At 38.6% G+C, this 16,199-nt stretch overlaps 1 protein-coding gene across 1 annotated transcript in view; it reads left to right on the forward strand.

The window, feature by feature from the left end:
• psmd1 (proteasome 26S subunit, non-ATPase 1) overlaps window positions 1-16,199 on the forward strand; it is a 115,452-nt gene that overhangs the window by 69,279 nt on the left and 29,974 nt on the right. The window contains exon 17 of the mRNA XM_072255186.1: window positions 15,501-15,615. Within this exon, the coding sequence (XP_072111287.1) occupies window positions 15,501-15,615 (115 nt within the window). The remainder of the gene's footprint in view (window positions 1-15,500; window positions 15,616-16,199) is intronic.

Below are 16,199 nucleotides of genomic sequence, written 5' to 3' on the forward strand. Positions count from 1 at the left end.
TTCTAAAACATGCCAGCAGTTGAGACTAACTGAACTAGCAGTCCAGAATTTTGCAAACTTTCCTTTGCATCAGCTTGCCTATTATGAATGTTAGTAATTGTTTATTTAACATCAACAGAAAGCTGAAAGTAGCCTGCTTTAAAATGACTTGATTGTAAGTCATTTTCAAACCACTTGCTGGTAACAATATATAGCCACACATCAATAACTTGATTGAATATCATCTTAAGATTGGTGAAATGAAAAGTTTATATTGACTTTTTCAAAGACTTCATGACTACCACTATAAAGTGCTATTTTCGTTGCTATTTCTGTGATATTAATTGTAATTTTGACATTGGCATTTATTGTCATGTGATGTGTATGTGGAATACATTGCTCATGAAGTTGTAAGACGCTCAAATAAAATAAATGATCTGTGCCTTAAATTCAGCATGCAGGTTATATAAATGTACTTTTCTTTTGGAGTAGTTCGGGGTCTCATTATAAATCTACCTAACAGGATCTAATGTGCACAAAGCTATGATTTGGCAGCACTTACTGAAACCGAACTTGGAGCGGACAAAAAGACTTTGAAGGCATTAGCAAGCAATGAGAAGATTTGATTTAGGGGTTGTTAAGAAGACCATAGTCATATGGTCTCCAATTGGTCTTCACTATGAAAGCTGCCAGCAGCATGCCAGAAATTCAAGAATGTCGGGGGAAGAAGTGAGTGTAGTTGTTATATCTAAGGAAAAGGTGCTTGGGAAGCTGAAAGGTTTGAAAGTAGATTGGTCACATAGACCAGATGGACTACGTTCCAGGGTTCTGAAAGTAGTAGCCAGTGAGATTGTGGAGGCATTAGCAGAGATCTTTCGGGATTCACTAGAGTCTGGAATGGTTCCGGAGGACTTGAAAATCGCAAAAGTTACTCCACTCTTTAAGGAATGAGGCAAAAGACAGGAAGTCATAGACCATTTAGCTTGACTTCAGTGGTTGGAAGATGTTGAGTCCATTATTAAGGATGAAGTTTTGGGGTACTTGGAGGCACATGATAACATAGGCCAAGGTCAGCATGGTTTTCTTAAGGGGACAAACCTGTTTGACAAATCTGTTGGAATTTTTTGAGGAATTAACAGGCAGGATAGACAAATGAATGTTGTTTACCTGGACTTTCAGAAGGCCTTTTACACAGTACCACACCTGAGGCTTCAAAACAAGGTAAGAACCCATGGTATTACAGGAAAGATACTATTATGAATAGGAGATTTGGCTGACGTGATCCTGGGAATTAAAAGGTTAACATACTGTACGAGTAGAGTCTGATGGCTCTGAGCCTGTACTTGTTGGAATCTCATTAGAATTTCAGGATGTATATTGTATATATTTCGCCAACATTAAATGTACCTATTGAAACCTATTGAAGAATGGAGGGGGGGGGGCGGGATGGATCTTATTGAAAGCTACAGAATACTGAAACACCGGAAGAGTGGAAATGGAGAGGCTATTTCCAATAGTGGGAGAATGTAGGACCAGAGGGCACAGCCTCAGAATAGAAGGTTGCCCCTTTAAAACAGAGATGAGGAGGAATTTCTTTCGCCAGAGGGTGGTGAATCCGTAGAATGCATTTCCACAGAAGGCTGTGGAAGCCAAGTTGTTGGGTATATTTAAAGTGGAGGTTAATAGGTGCTTGATTAGTTGGTGTGTGAAAGATTACAGGGAGAAGGCAGGAGAACAGCGTTGAGAGAGATGATAGAACAGCCATGATCGATGAGAGGACTCGATGGGCTGAATGACCTAATTCAGGTCCGCTGTCTTGAGGTCTTGTAGTCCTAAAGTTGAAACAGATAAGTTTGCAGCACTCTTAAGGTTGCAGTGAACTATAGGGTGAAGCAAAGCAAACTTTGAAATTTTTCTTGTGAGCTTATTCAAACTGAGATGTGTTAATCTTTTGGTTGATGTAGTGCTGTAGATTACCAGAAGGAAATGCAAGAGAGCAGGTTGTAAACACAGTTTCTTTCTTTGTCTTTTTCTATTTTTGTTTTTTAAGTAAGCAACCTCATCAGTCTCTCACTTAGCTTTGACACATACCGCGAAAAATGGCTAGTTTGAGGATCCATACAGGAATTTGGTTGGATGTATTCTGTGAATGAGTGCATTTCAGACTTGCATGTCTGCCTACTGCATCTGACCTCTCATTCTGACCCATAGGTTCACTACTGACTCCTGACTGTCCTAAACTGAAGGGCTAGACACACTTCGTATCTGGTCCCTCGGTTTTGACACTCTGAGCGGATGTAATGGGGCCATTGCTCTTCCAAAACACTGAACTGGGTATTTTGTTCATGAACTTTATATGAATTAACACTTGTGTTATAACTAATTTACATCAGTCAGTTGTTTTCAAATAAATGTATTAATTTAATTATTTAACCTTGATTAGCTCAGATATTTAGAAACCATGATTCAGTCTTCTGACAGAAGATCTTCAAGGCATTGTGTGAGCTGGGGTTTCAGTTTGCACTGTCACTTCTGGCCCTCTTTTAAGAGCAACTTTAATAGTGAATTTATGAGGCTCTTGGGAACCACATGGCCACAGCAGGCTGCTTCAGTGAGATTTATCCAATAACTTAGTAGAAGCATCAAATAAATTCTGGGCATGCTCCCCCATCTTGCCAATTTTTAGTAACTTGTTACTTTGCCAATGCCAATCCTAAATTTGATTCGGTTGTTTTCACATTTCTTCCTCATAGATCAGAGTCTTTCTTTGCACAGACAATAGATAAACTTGTATTCTCAAGTTCTTGTAATAGATTTTTGTAGCAACAATTCAGATTGCACCATAAATGTGATAATTATCAAGAATTCAGGTCCTGAAATAAGCTGGTTACAATTGATGTATTTAATAGGTTGATATGTTGATGGGAACTATATTAAAAATGCCTCTTGATTAGCAAGTGATTTGTTTTTAAGAAACATGTACCATTTTGCACTAATTAGAAGTCTTGAGCAATGAAATGAAATGAGGTATGAAATGACTATCTTGGTATGATAAATGCAGATTTAATAAAGTTTTATTATGGATCACGTTTTACTTTGCTGATGTTGAATTTAAGGAAATACAATTCAAAGTCATTAATTCCTCAGAGCAGCAGTTCTGCATCAACAGTATTAGTCTCAGCACAACATTTTAGGTTTTGCTGTTTAGTTATTTACTCTCCCCCTGCCTTCACTTAGTGAGGGCTATTTACTCACTCTGTTATTCTATCTATTATCTTCATTGTTACCTGAAATAAATGCTTTTCCAAAATTTCCCTCTCCTCAATAAATTTGCATGTTTATTCATTATCAACCCGTTGTTTGTATAGAAACATAGAAAAATGGCAATATGAGTAGACCAGTTGGACCTTCAAACCTGCTCTGCTTTTCAAAGCTATCCTTTATCTGAATTCATATTCCTGCTCTTTCCCCACTTTCCTTGATGCTTTTGCATTTAGAAATTTTAATCTTTTTTCCTTATCATCTTGTTATTTTCTCCTCCACACCTTCAGTTCTCTGTGACAGAGAATTTCACAGGTTCGTTGTCCTGGATTTAGCGATCCATGCTCTGACCCATCACTCTCCAACTTCAGCCAGAAGAAACATTCTCCTTGCATCCAGTTGCTCAGCCCTATCAGAGTTTTTATTTGGATCCCCTTGCATTCACTAGAATGATAGTCAACCTCTCATCATTCAGCAGACCTGTCATCCTAGGAATCAGTCTGGTGCCCCTTTGCTACATCCCTTCTATGGTAGTTATATCCTTGGGTAAGGGGACCAGAACTGCACACAGTACTGCGGGGGGCCGGGGTCTCACTAATGATTAAGATGGCACTACCAAACACGTGTGACAGCTCACTGGTAGTTAAAAAGTTAAGCAATATGACTAAAAACATCACTCTAATTTTTTTTGGGGTAAATTATGTTAGCTTTTTACCATAAACAGTGAGGGGGTGAGCGATGGCAAGGCAAGTTTGGGGGATGAGCTGAGATGGTGTGTTGCAGAATCGATGCAGATGGAGTGAGCTATTCGGAGATGAGGGCGAGAGGTCTAGACCCTGAGCCCTTTGCAGCAGCGGGTCCTAGTGTGAGGTACAATCCACTGTTTAGACAGTTTGCATGGAGGCCCATATCAGAGGCCAGAACATATTTCGCTCACTCTCTGTGATGTTCACTCCTCTCTCCAGGGCACTGGAGCCTTTCACTGTCTTTTGTTTGGTCAGTTCAAACGCTGGCCCAGATAGACTGAAAAGCCAGGGTGTCAGGATCTAAGGCGAGAGCAGATTTTGCTCTCTCCATGGCGCTGAGACTATGAAGACTGCCCCGGCTGCTATGCTCCATGCCTGCTAATATGATGAACTGATAAGCGAGACTTTGGGCCTGCTCCAGGCTGCTCCAGGGTTTTGAACTGAGGACTCAATTTTGGTTTGGAATATTGCTGTTTGCTTCAATTGCTTACATGATGATTAGTTTTTTTTTTCTTTCTCTTCTTGTGCATTGAGTGTTGGTTTTCTCTTTTTTTCTTTCTTTGCGTTCTTTTGGGTTTCTTACTTTGTGGCTACCTGTAAGCAAACAGATCTCAAGTTGATAAATTTTATACATTCTTTGATAATAAATGTACTTTGACTTTTAATGCCGTGTATGATTTTACAAAACAGCATTGCTGTTGAATTCACATCTTACTTTGAAGGCTTGCATACCATTTGCTGTCTTAACTGCTTAATGCATCTTCATGTTTGCTGGTGTACAAGGACATCTGAGTCTTTGTACTATACAGCAACATTTCACACCCTGACACTGTATAAGTGCTGTGCTGCCTTTCTGCATTTCCTGTTGAACTGGATAACATCACAGTTTATCCACTCTGATCTATTCTACCAGTTATATCCTCAATAAAAGAACTGCTATAGGTTTGTCAGATACTATTTCCCTTGTAGAAACCCACACTGATTTTGTCTAACCCTGTTGATATTTTCTGTCTCATTCTATTACTGACATAAGACTCATCAAAGTGGAGTCACCTCTAGTCTGCAAGAACTGTTTCATTGCTGTTCCATGATCTATAGAATTCTGGAAAATAATAAGCAATACATGAAGTATTTTATAAGCTACTTTTTTGTAGGCCTTGAGGATTTATTAATTTTTGTTGCTACTAATTACTCCAGCATTATTTTCTTAACATGCTGGATTCCGATTATTGGAACACATCAGGACCACTACATTTTGGTCTAATTAAGCCGCTACCCCAATTAGCCAAGATTTCGGCATAAAGTCAAAATAAAAAAAAAACAATTATCGAATATCACTGCTTTTTGAATCTACATCAGTCATCCCAAATGGATAACACAAGCACATGCAACTGCGTTACTTAAAAACTGTCCGCTCTGTCCATTCTGACATCTCCAAGCCTGAATGCTTGAAACCACAGTGAGCAAAACAGTTCTGCTTATTTCTCGCCAAATATCAGTAACAAAGTCACTACCTTTTGAACACAATCACAAGCAACTGATGCTATTTGAAAATTGTTCGCTGTAAGCACAGTGTAGTGTTAACGGCCACACAAGTTCATGCAACTGACGCTAGTTTAAAAACTGTTTGGCAACAGTCTCCTTTTCCAATTCGGCAGCAAATATATCAAGGGAATCACAGATATTTTCTTAACTAGTTTTTGTTCTTTATGACTTGTCCCAAGTAAGTGGCTGCCCTGATTAACCAATGGCCCAATTAACCGGAATCCACTGTATTTCTTTTACTTCCTCGCTGGAGTCTTGGTTCTTCTAACGTTTCTGAATAATTCCTTGTATCTACTTCTGTTTAAATTATTGTGCCTTTTTAATATTCCCCATTATGAACATTACTGCCACAGGGTATCAACTCTTGAGTTTGCTAATCTCTTTCCTTTCTCTCCCTTGTATTCTATCAACACTTTTATCTTTTTCACTTCTTTGGACATTAACATTTTTCTATTATATGGTGTGCTTCCTGTTTGCAATGCTACATTCAGATAGCAGCTCCCAACACTTCTCCGCACAGTTTGCAATACACTCAGACGTATTATCCAGGATCCTGCAAACACTATCACTTGGATCCTCATTCCTGACCAAGTGTCATTTCCAAAGTATTTAATCTAGGTCATCCAGTTTCCCTTCTTCGTGTCTTACAGTGCATGCAGCCTGGCGAACAGCTCCTTAACACGGAAATAAAGTTCTACTACCTGCAGCATTTACCTTGGATGTGGTCCCCTTAGACAAAAGTGTCCGCAAGCTCCCACGAATTGCAGCAGCAATATTTCTCTTTGTTCTCTTATTTTTTATTTAATTGGTTAGTTTAACATTTGTCAAATTTACCTCATTTAATTTATTGAGTTTATAAGCTTAATTTCGTTAACTTAACACACCCCACCATCACTTGCCACTTATATGCCTCACCTGTGATGTCATATTGTAGTGTTCCCTGGTTGCAGATGTAAACTGTCAAAAAAAAATGCCAGTTTGAAGACTGGACAATAATATGGAAGTATCAATGGAAGTGTACCAGTTCACAGAAATGGAGGGAGTTCGGGTGGAAAAACTTGATAAGATATTTTATTACATCCTCTCAGAAATCCCATTATGATAGTAAACCCCCCCCCTCCCATTTGCTGGAGAAATTGTGGAAATCAAAATGCAAACCATTACCATATTTTCTGGGACTGCCCCATTATCAAAGACTATTGGAGTGGGATACATAATGCCCTACAAGACATTTTTAAATGTTGAAATACCCTTAGAGAGTAAGATCATATATTTTGGATATATACCTCAAAGAATGGTTGAAAAGAGATAAATATTTAATGAATGTACTGCTGGTGGTTGATAAAACGACCCTTACCAGGAAATGGTTATCACAGGAGAGCCCAACTTTAAATGCATGGATGGAAATTACAATGGACATTTACAAAATGGAGAAGATAACAGCATCTGTTAATCATAAGTTGGAACAATTTTATTCATACTGGAAAAAATGGTTTAACTACATAACACCTCATAGGCCTGATTTTATTCTCACAGGTCAATAAAAAAAAAGATCACTTCCTACTCTGTACGTAGTTTTCTTCTTTCAATTGTTCTTTCTTTTGTCTCCTTTCTCGTCATAGTCATACTTTATTGATCCGGGGGGAAATTGGTTACCTCAAATAAATATTATGTGGAGATTTCTGACAAATATGATTGTATGATATATATGTACAGTATCTGAAATACATCTTATGGAAATGTTTGATGAAATTCAGTTAAAAATATTACAAAAAAAAAGAAATGCCAGTTTGAAGTTGGTCATTCACTATCAACCTACTTCACTGAAGCCGCCTTCCTTTCAAAAAACTGTACTCTACTGTTTGCAAGCTTTGTTACCCAAAGAAGGTACTGAGGAGGATTCAAAATGCAAATAGCTCTAAATTTTGTATTTTATTTAGTGAGAAGTTTGTGTTGGATGGTAAAATTATTAGCTGATGTTCATGCACAAAAAGAAGAAAGACGTTAATTCATCATGCAACACACATCAAAGTTGCTGGTGAATGCAGCAGGCCAGGCATATACACACATGCTTTTTCTCTCTCCTTTTTCTCCCTCTGTCCCTCTCACTATACCCCTTGCCCATCCTCTGGGTTTTTCCCCGCTCCCCCTTTTCTTTCTCCCTGGGCCTCCTGTCCCATGATCCTCTCATATCCCTTTTGCCAATCAACTGTCCAGCTCTTGGCTCCATCCCTCCCCCTCCTTGTCTTCTCCTATCATTTTGGATCTCCCCCTCCCCCTCTCCCTCCCACTTTCAAACCTCTTACTAGCTCTTCTTTCAGTTAGTCCTGAGGAAGGGTCTCGGCCTGAAATGCGGACTGTACCTCTTCCTAGAGATGCCGCCTGGCCTGCTGCGTTCACCAGCAACTTTGTGTGTTGCTTGAATTTCCAGCATTTGCAGAATTCCTCGTGTTTACATAATTAATCATAATGTTTATCACAACTAAGCTTGCTCCCATATTCCACAAGTATTACATTTGAAGTCATTATCATATGTGAAGCCTGTTGTTCTTTCCACATTGCACTGAGACTTTTTATATCCATTTTGGGGATTTAGGAAAAGTTGCCAATTATCTTCCGTCCCTAATTGCCATTGATGGTGGTGAAGTCCATCTATTAAGATGGTCCCAATGGTACTATTCAGCAGAGAGTTTCAGGAACTGAATCATCAAAATATGTTATGGACATATTCCTCAGTTGGTTTGCTTGTATAGATCTAATTCCCTTGTATGGTGTTTTTTGATCACAGGCCTCAGTAATTCTTTCTCTTCTTGTAGTATCCCTTGAAATTGGGGATAGTCTGGTTCCACTCTGATTTTTAGGTAACTAATAAGGTCTGAGAGGGAACTGTAGACTTTTTCATAGATGTGACAGGAAATGCCTGGCAGGCAGGTGGAATATGAAGACTTCAAACTATCCTGTAGTATGTTAGAAAGTCTATATAATCAATTAACTTTAATGATTTTAATCATCAATGTTCTCTGTCTATGGCGAATGTTTGGGGCCAGAAGAATAACCAGACCAATGGTGGTGGTGTCACCTAAAATCACTGGAGTCTCCAGCAGCAGGGAGATGGATTCCAAGCTTTGGTGGAGGATTGTCTTTGTACAACAACAGCAAAGGTTGGGCGACGCCTAGTGTATGAATCCCAATTGCGAACACCAGTAGAGGTCAAATAGTTAGATGAGCACTGCGGCAGCAGAAGGCAACGGCAAACCACTGTTGAAATTTCTGCCTAATCAATCATGGAAAGAAACAAAAGAAGGAAACCAGACAACAGTGTGAATGGGGTTGATTCTAATCAACAGAACAACACCTTGCCCGGTAGGGGTAGTCAGGTGCTGCAGGTGACACCAGACCGTCATCCAGAGACTGTAAGCAATAGGGAAAGGCTAAAGGTAGCAACATGGAACATCCGTACACTTTACCAGAAAGGAAAGTTGGACAACACATTAGATGGAATGAAAAGGTTGGAAGTTGATGTCTTAGGCCTGTCAGAAATTAGATGGACCGACAGTGGCAAATTCACTAACAATAGTTCTCTTATAATGTACTCTGGAGATCAACAGCATATGTATGGAGCTGGAATTATTTTAAACAAACAAGTATCAAAATGTCTTATGGGATATTGGGTGCTATCTGATCGGCTGCTTTTAGTTAAATTAAGGGGTAACCCTTTTAACATTAGCATAATCCAAGCCTACATACCAACAAATGATGTGGATGAAGAGGATATCAAAAAGTTTTATGAAGATCTCAACACTGCTTATGAGCAGTGTAAATCTCAGGATATAAAACTAGCCATGGGAGACTTTAACACCGAAGTTGGACAGGAAAGGGTTGATAACATAATAGGACTCTTTGGATTAGGGGAGAAAAATGAAAATGGAGAAAGATTTACTGATTGGTGTGTCAGAAACAATCAAGTGATCACCAAAACATGGTACAAAAACCATCCACGTAGATTGTGTACTTGGATTAACCCTGGAGAGAGAACAAGGAATCAAATAGATTTCATTACCATCAATGAACGCTTTAGAAATAATATCACAAATTCTAAAGCCCACCCAGGAGCAGACTGTGGGTCAGATCACCATCCAGTAATAGCTACCATTAAAACAAAATTAAAGAAACTGAAACACGGAAAAAAGAGAAAGAAGTATATATTGGGAGAACTTTAAGAAGATAGCATACTTAAGCAACAATTTAAGACAGCTATAGAAGAACACCTCAACGAAAACGTAATAACATCTATTTGGGACAGTTTTAAATATTCTATACAGCAATCAGCAGAGGAGATAATCCCAGTACAAGAAATCCAACACACCAACAAGGGATGGGTAACCCAAGAAATTCGAGATCTGATGGAACAAAGAAGGTTAGTGAAGAATAATGAAGTGAATACAGAGAGCTAGACAGACAGACCAGATAATTGTGCAATATTGCAAAGGAAGAATGGCTGAATCAAAAATGGAATGAAATAGAAGGCCATATTAGCAACAGCAAAGAAATGCACAAGAAAATTAAGGAAATCACTGGAGTTAAGAAAACCTCCTCTACAGGATGCATAAGATCAGCAGACGGATCCATACTAACAGAACCAGGTGAAGTATGTGAGGGGTGGGTTCAGTTTGAGGATAATAGAGGGGAACCCCTAGATATTAAACACCCTAATTCTGTATTACCAAAGAAGAAATAACTAAAGCAATGAAAAGCATGAAACATGATAAAGCCACTGGACCTGATGAAATTTCAATGGAAATGATACAAGCCCTAGAAGATCTGGGCATAGATACTCTTTTTGAACAGCTTAATGGCATATATGAGTCTGCTGTATTGCCTGAGGATCTCTTGAAATCAATATTTATAACTCTGCCAAAAATTCCTGGAACTATTGACTGTGGAAATTATAAAACTATCAGTCTTATGAGTCACATAATAAAGATTTTGTTGAGAATTGTTCTGAGTCGAATTAAAAACAAGTTAAGACCTGAAACTTCTAAACTACAATATGGGATTATTGAGGATAGAGGAACTAGAAATGCAATTTTCATACTAAGAATGCTTTCAGAAAGGGCAATTGAATATCAAACTGATGTCTTTTTATGTTTTATTGATTTCACTAAAGCATTTGACAAAGTGTAACATGAAAAATTATTTCAAATTCTCACTAAACTAAACATTGACGGAAGGGACCAACAACTTCAAAATTTATATTGGAATCAAACGGCGGCGGTAAAAATTGATGATAATGTAAGCAGTTGGACTAAAATTCAAAGAGGAGTTAGACAGGGATGCATTGCCTCACCGGAATTGTTTAATATCTATAGTGAAATGACTCAGAGAAATAGAAGACCTAGATGGGATAAAAATTGGAGGTGTTACATCAACAATATAAGATATGCAGACGATAGCAAGTGCTGCAGAAGACCTACAAATCCTTCTAGACAAAGTATTACAAACAAGTGCAGATTTTGGGCTAACCATCAACTGTAAAAAAAAAACACAACAAATGTATGCTAATATCAAAACAGCAGGATACTCCCAACTGCCAATCAGTAACCAAGAGATTGAAGAAAAGACCAGCTTTAATTACCTTGGTAGCTTTGTATCACAAGATGCTAGAAGTAAAGTAGAAATAAAAAGAAGAATTGCCATTGCCAAAACCAACTTCCAAAAAAGTGAAGCCCGTTTTTACCAACAGACACATTTCTATGACAACAAGGCTTAGGCTACTAAAATGTTACATCTGGTCAATCTTGCTGTATGCTTCTGAAACATGGACTATAACACCAGAACTCCAAAGAACTTAGAAGCAACAGGAATGTGGTTTCTTAGAAGAATGCTGAAAATATTATATAGAGACAGGGTAATTAATGAGACAGTACTCCAATATGCCCATACAAAAAGATCTTTAATGGAACATTAAATGAGAGGAAACTTAAATTCCTGGGCTACGTCATCAGAAAGGGAGAAATAGAATGCCTTACATTACAAGGCTGTATGCCTGGGAAACGCAGAAGAGGAAGACAAAGAAGAAAATATATGGACACTGTGAAGAACTAACAGACCAAAGTGTGCGAGATATCATTGACGCTGCGTGGGATCGTTTGATGTGGAAAGCCATGATCGCCCAAGTGTGTAACGCGCAAGGCACATGAAGAAGAAGATCTGCAAATTTTAATTATGACTATAGGAAGCATTTTATGTAGCTACATTATGGGCTGGTGTGGCTACTGCTCTGTCTGTGATCTCAAGAAACTGCAGGGAGTGTTGGATACAGTTCAGCTTATTATGGAAGCCGGTCTCCCCTCTGTGGACTCTATCTACGTTTCTTGCTGTTTCGGTAAAGCAGCCAACATAATAAAAGACCCCACCCACCCTGGATATTCTTTCTTCTCTCTGCTCCCATTGGGCAGAAGATAAAAAAGCCTGGAAGCATGTACCATCAGGCTCAAGGACAGCTTCCATCCCACTATTGAATATCTCCTATTTATGCTGTGTACATACATCTACCGATGCTTCTGGACACGCCTTCAGTGATGTTCCTGGAATCATCAGGTGTTTCGGGTCTTTCAACATCATACAACCTCCTCCAGGTGACCCAGCCGGGGCTGATCAGACCCCAGCTTGTGTCCAGATGGACTCTTTACTTCATCTACCTCATTATGGTCTTGTACCTTATTGTCTACCTGCAGTTGTGTTTTGCACCGAAACTGTAACACTGTATTTTGCATTCTCGTATTATTATGCCTTGTACTACCTCAGTACACTGTTGTAATGATATCTGTGTAGATAGTATGCAAGACAATTATTTCACTCCATCTCAGTACATGTGACGATAATAAACTAATGATGTACTAATTGTTCATCTTCAGCTGAGGTTTTTGAGATGGCTTCTGAGGAATTGTTTTTTTATGTACAAGTTTATGACTTTTTATAAAAGGACACTGCTAGCAAAACATAAGCACTGTAAAGTTAAGTGCTGTAGAAAGTAGTAATCTTTCTGTGGTATTTTTACTTTGATTTTTGTTAAGTTTCAATTGTAGAATTCAATAGGTCTTTAAAGCTATAGAAGGCTAAAAGCCTCATGCCAATTTTACTTTTTAGATCTGCAATGAAACCAGCGTAAACAAGAAAAAAGTTACAAATGTTGACAATCTGAAACATAAACAGGAAATATTAGGAACACAGCAAGTTAGCTGACATTTACAGAGAGAACAGGCAAGGTTATCTAAAAGTACGATTACCTGGTTGCATCATTTTTTCCTTCACTTAGTCTTGTGTGTTTGAAATGAGGTTTCACTCTGCATAGGTCACATATGTGACAGTTACGGAGCTCAGTCTAGAGTCCAGGTGCTTTACAGCTCAGAAACAGGTCCTTTGGCCCAACACATCCATTGTGTCATTTGGACAACTTCATGGATAGGAAAGGTTTAGAAAGATGCAGACGGGTTCAAGAAGGCACCTTGGTTGGCATGGACAAGATGGGTCCATGCTGTATAACTCTGACTTTAGCTGATGTGAAACCTAAAAATGGGAATCGCATCAGCGAGAAAATTTTTAAAGCCAGCTAAAGCAGTAGTGTGACTTGGAATTCATCATGGAAGCAAACCCTTTGGCCCAGCTCGTTAATCAAAGTGCTCATCTAAGCTAGTATCATATTCTCATGTTTGACCCATATCCCCCTAAATCTTTTCCAGCTATATGCTTATGCAAATGTTTTATAGTATTGTTGTTGTACTTGCCTCAACGACTTTCTCTGGAGTTTGTTCCATCTACTTACCACCCTCTGTGTGAAGAAGTCACCTATCGGGTCCTTTTTAAATCTTTCTCCTCTCAACTTTAACCTGTGCCCTTTCTTGGGACAAAAGAGCTTTGAACAACGACCAACCCAGACATTGGAAGTTTTGAGAGGAGGTCCGCTGCCCAAGTACAAACCCCATTTCCAAAAAAGTTGGGATGTTTTCCAAAATGCAATAAAACAAAAATCTGTGATATGTTAATTCACGTGAATCTTTATTTAACTGACAAAAGTACAAAGAAAAGATTTTCAATAGTTTTACTGACCAACTTAATTAAGTCAGCATAGTTTCCTCAAAAGGAAATCTTGCCTGACAAATCTGTTGGAATTCTTTGAAGAAATAACAAGCAGGCTAGACAAAGGAGAATTGGTTGATGTTGTGTACTTGGGATTTTCAGATGGCCTTTGACAAGGTGCCACACATGAGGCTGTTAACAAACTACTCGTAAGGAAGATTCTAGTGTGGATAAAGCAGTGGTTGATTGGCAGGAGGCAAAGAGTGGGAATAAAGGGTGCCTTTTCTGGTTGACTGCCGGTGACTAATGGTGTTCCACAGGTGGTGGGGGAGGTGTGGGCTGTGTTAGGATCGATTCTTTTTATGTTATATGTCAGAGATTTGGATGATGGAATTGATGGCTTTGTTGCAAAGTTTGCAGACGATATGAAGATAGGCGGAGGGACAGGTAGCTTTGAAGGAGTAGAGAGGCTACAGAAGCACTTGAATTAAGAGAATGGGCAAAGAAATGGCAGATGGAATACAGTGTCAGGAAGTGTATGGTCATGCACTTCGGTAGAAGAAATGAAAAGGTTGACTATTTTCTAAATGGAGAGAAAATACAAAAAACAGTCACAAAGAGACTTGGAAGTCCTTGTGCAGGATTACCTGAAGGTTAATTTGCAGGTTGAGTCTGTGATGAGTAAGGCAAATGCAGTGTTAGCATTGATTTTAAGAGGACTAGAATATAAAAGCAAGGATGTCATGTTGAGACTTGTAAAGCACTGGTGAGGACTCACTTGAAGTATTGTGAGCAGTTTTGGACCCTTTTCTTAGAAAGGATGTCCTGAAACTGAAGAGAGTTCAAAGGGGGTTCACTAAAATGATTCCGGAATTGATTAGCTTGTCACATGAAGAACATTTGTCTCTAGGCCTGTATTCATTAGAATTCAAAAGAATGAATGGTGATCTCATTGAAACCTAAGGTGGATATGGAGAGGATGTTTCCTATGGTTGGAGAGTCTAAGACCAGAGGACAACGCCTCAAAATAGAGGGGCATCCTTTTAGAACAGAGTTGAGGAAGAATTTCTTTAGCCAGAGAGTGGTGAATCTGTGGAATTCTTTGCTATAGGCAGCAGTGGAGGTCAAGCCTTTATGTGTATTTAAGGCAGAGGTTGAAAGATTCTTGATTGGTTGGTATGATGGGATATAGGGAGAAGACTGAGGCTGAATGGAAAATTGGATCAGCCATGATGAAATAGCAGAACAGACTCAGTGGGCCAAACAGCCCAATTCTGCTCCTATATCTTATGGTCTTATTTCTTAACCATTTAATGTCAGTATACTGATGTGCATAATTTAAATTCTACTATAAAAGTGGCATTCCTATGGAAAATGGAAGTGGAAGAAAGGTTGCCAATTGCTTGGCAAATCTTTATTCCACATTCCCTATATTACTGGCTTTTTTTCCCCACTCTCAAGAACAAGAAGTGCTACCTCTGGAGCTTTCCAGCACATCTGGAGAGGCATTGTTTTTTCAACCATCTGTGACAAATCTTTCTTCTTTTGAACTTGAATGAATATTTAGCCTGTTCCCTTACAGTAGTGGGATTCAAATCCTGCAATGTGGGTAGTCATCATGTCTGCTGATGTAGAATAGTGACATACTATTTTTTGAGTAAACATCTTTATATACAGAGGTAACAATTCTCATCTGGGGTTCAGTTACGCATTCCCATAGCAGTTGCTCTCTGTACCATTATGTGTATCACCAAATCAAAATGATTGGTAAAACTAATGAGATATTTATGCATAGTTGGTAATACAGAAGTTGTTGGTTTCATGTAATGAATGATAATTTGAATTTAAAATTAATGTTATTTTACATTTAATATTTTCTTTGTTTTATAGAACACCAGAACAGTGCCCAAGTGTGGTGTCTCTTCTTTCTGAAAGTTATAACCCCCACGTGCGGTATGGTGCTGCTCTGGCACTAGGCATTTGCTGTGCTGGAACTGGCAACAAGGTGAGATTATATAGTAGTTTACAGTTACTAGATGTTCTGTGTCCCTATTGTGTAAAATTGGAGGCAACTTTAATATTATTTAACCCAGTTAACTCACTGTAGGGCATAATATCAGTAAATTTAATATCTGATTTAATTTTTGCAACAAGATGTTGACCCCTCTGCATGATTGTGCAGAGCAAAGCCAGAACTTTTAATCAGTTGAACTCTCAACCAGTGGGCATTCATTTGAAACTGATCTGATGTGCTTTGCCAAAGGTATTTGAAGAAATACTTTGAATAGTAAGACCCATTGAAATAATTGATGTATCATAAAAGAATGTGGATATTCTGTCCAGAGCATTAATCATCACAGTGAGATCCACCACGTTTTATTTTTCTAACTCTTTTATTCATTTAGGTTCCCACACAGACTTTAAAGATCAACAACAAATATCTTCTAATTCGTTAGTCATTCAGCATTTGTTGGTTGGTATGCAGAACCCTCTACTTTGAGGAGTTCAAACACAAGCTGGGTGATCATTTTAGGTACAAATCTGTTGTGTCTACAAGGATGACATTGATACCACTAAAAGACTGATTCT

The sequence above is a fragment of the Mobula birostris genome, chromosome 4 (genome assembly GCF_030028105.1).
Source record: "Mobula birostris isolate sMobBir1 chromosome 4, sMobBir1.hap1, whole genome shotgun sequence".
NCBI lineage: Eukaryota > Metazoa > Chordata > Chondrichthyes > Myliobatiformes > Myliobatidae > Mobula > Mobula birostris.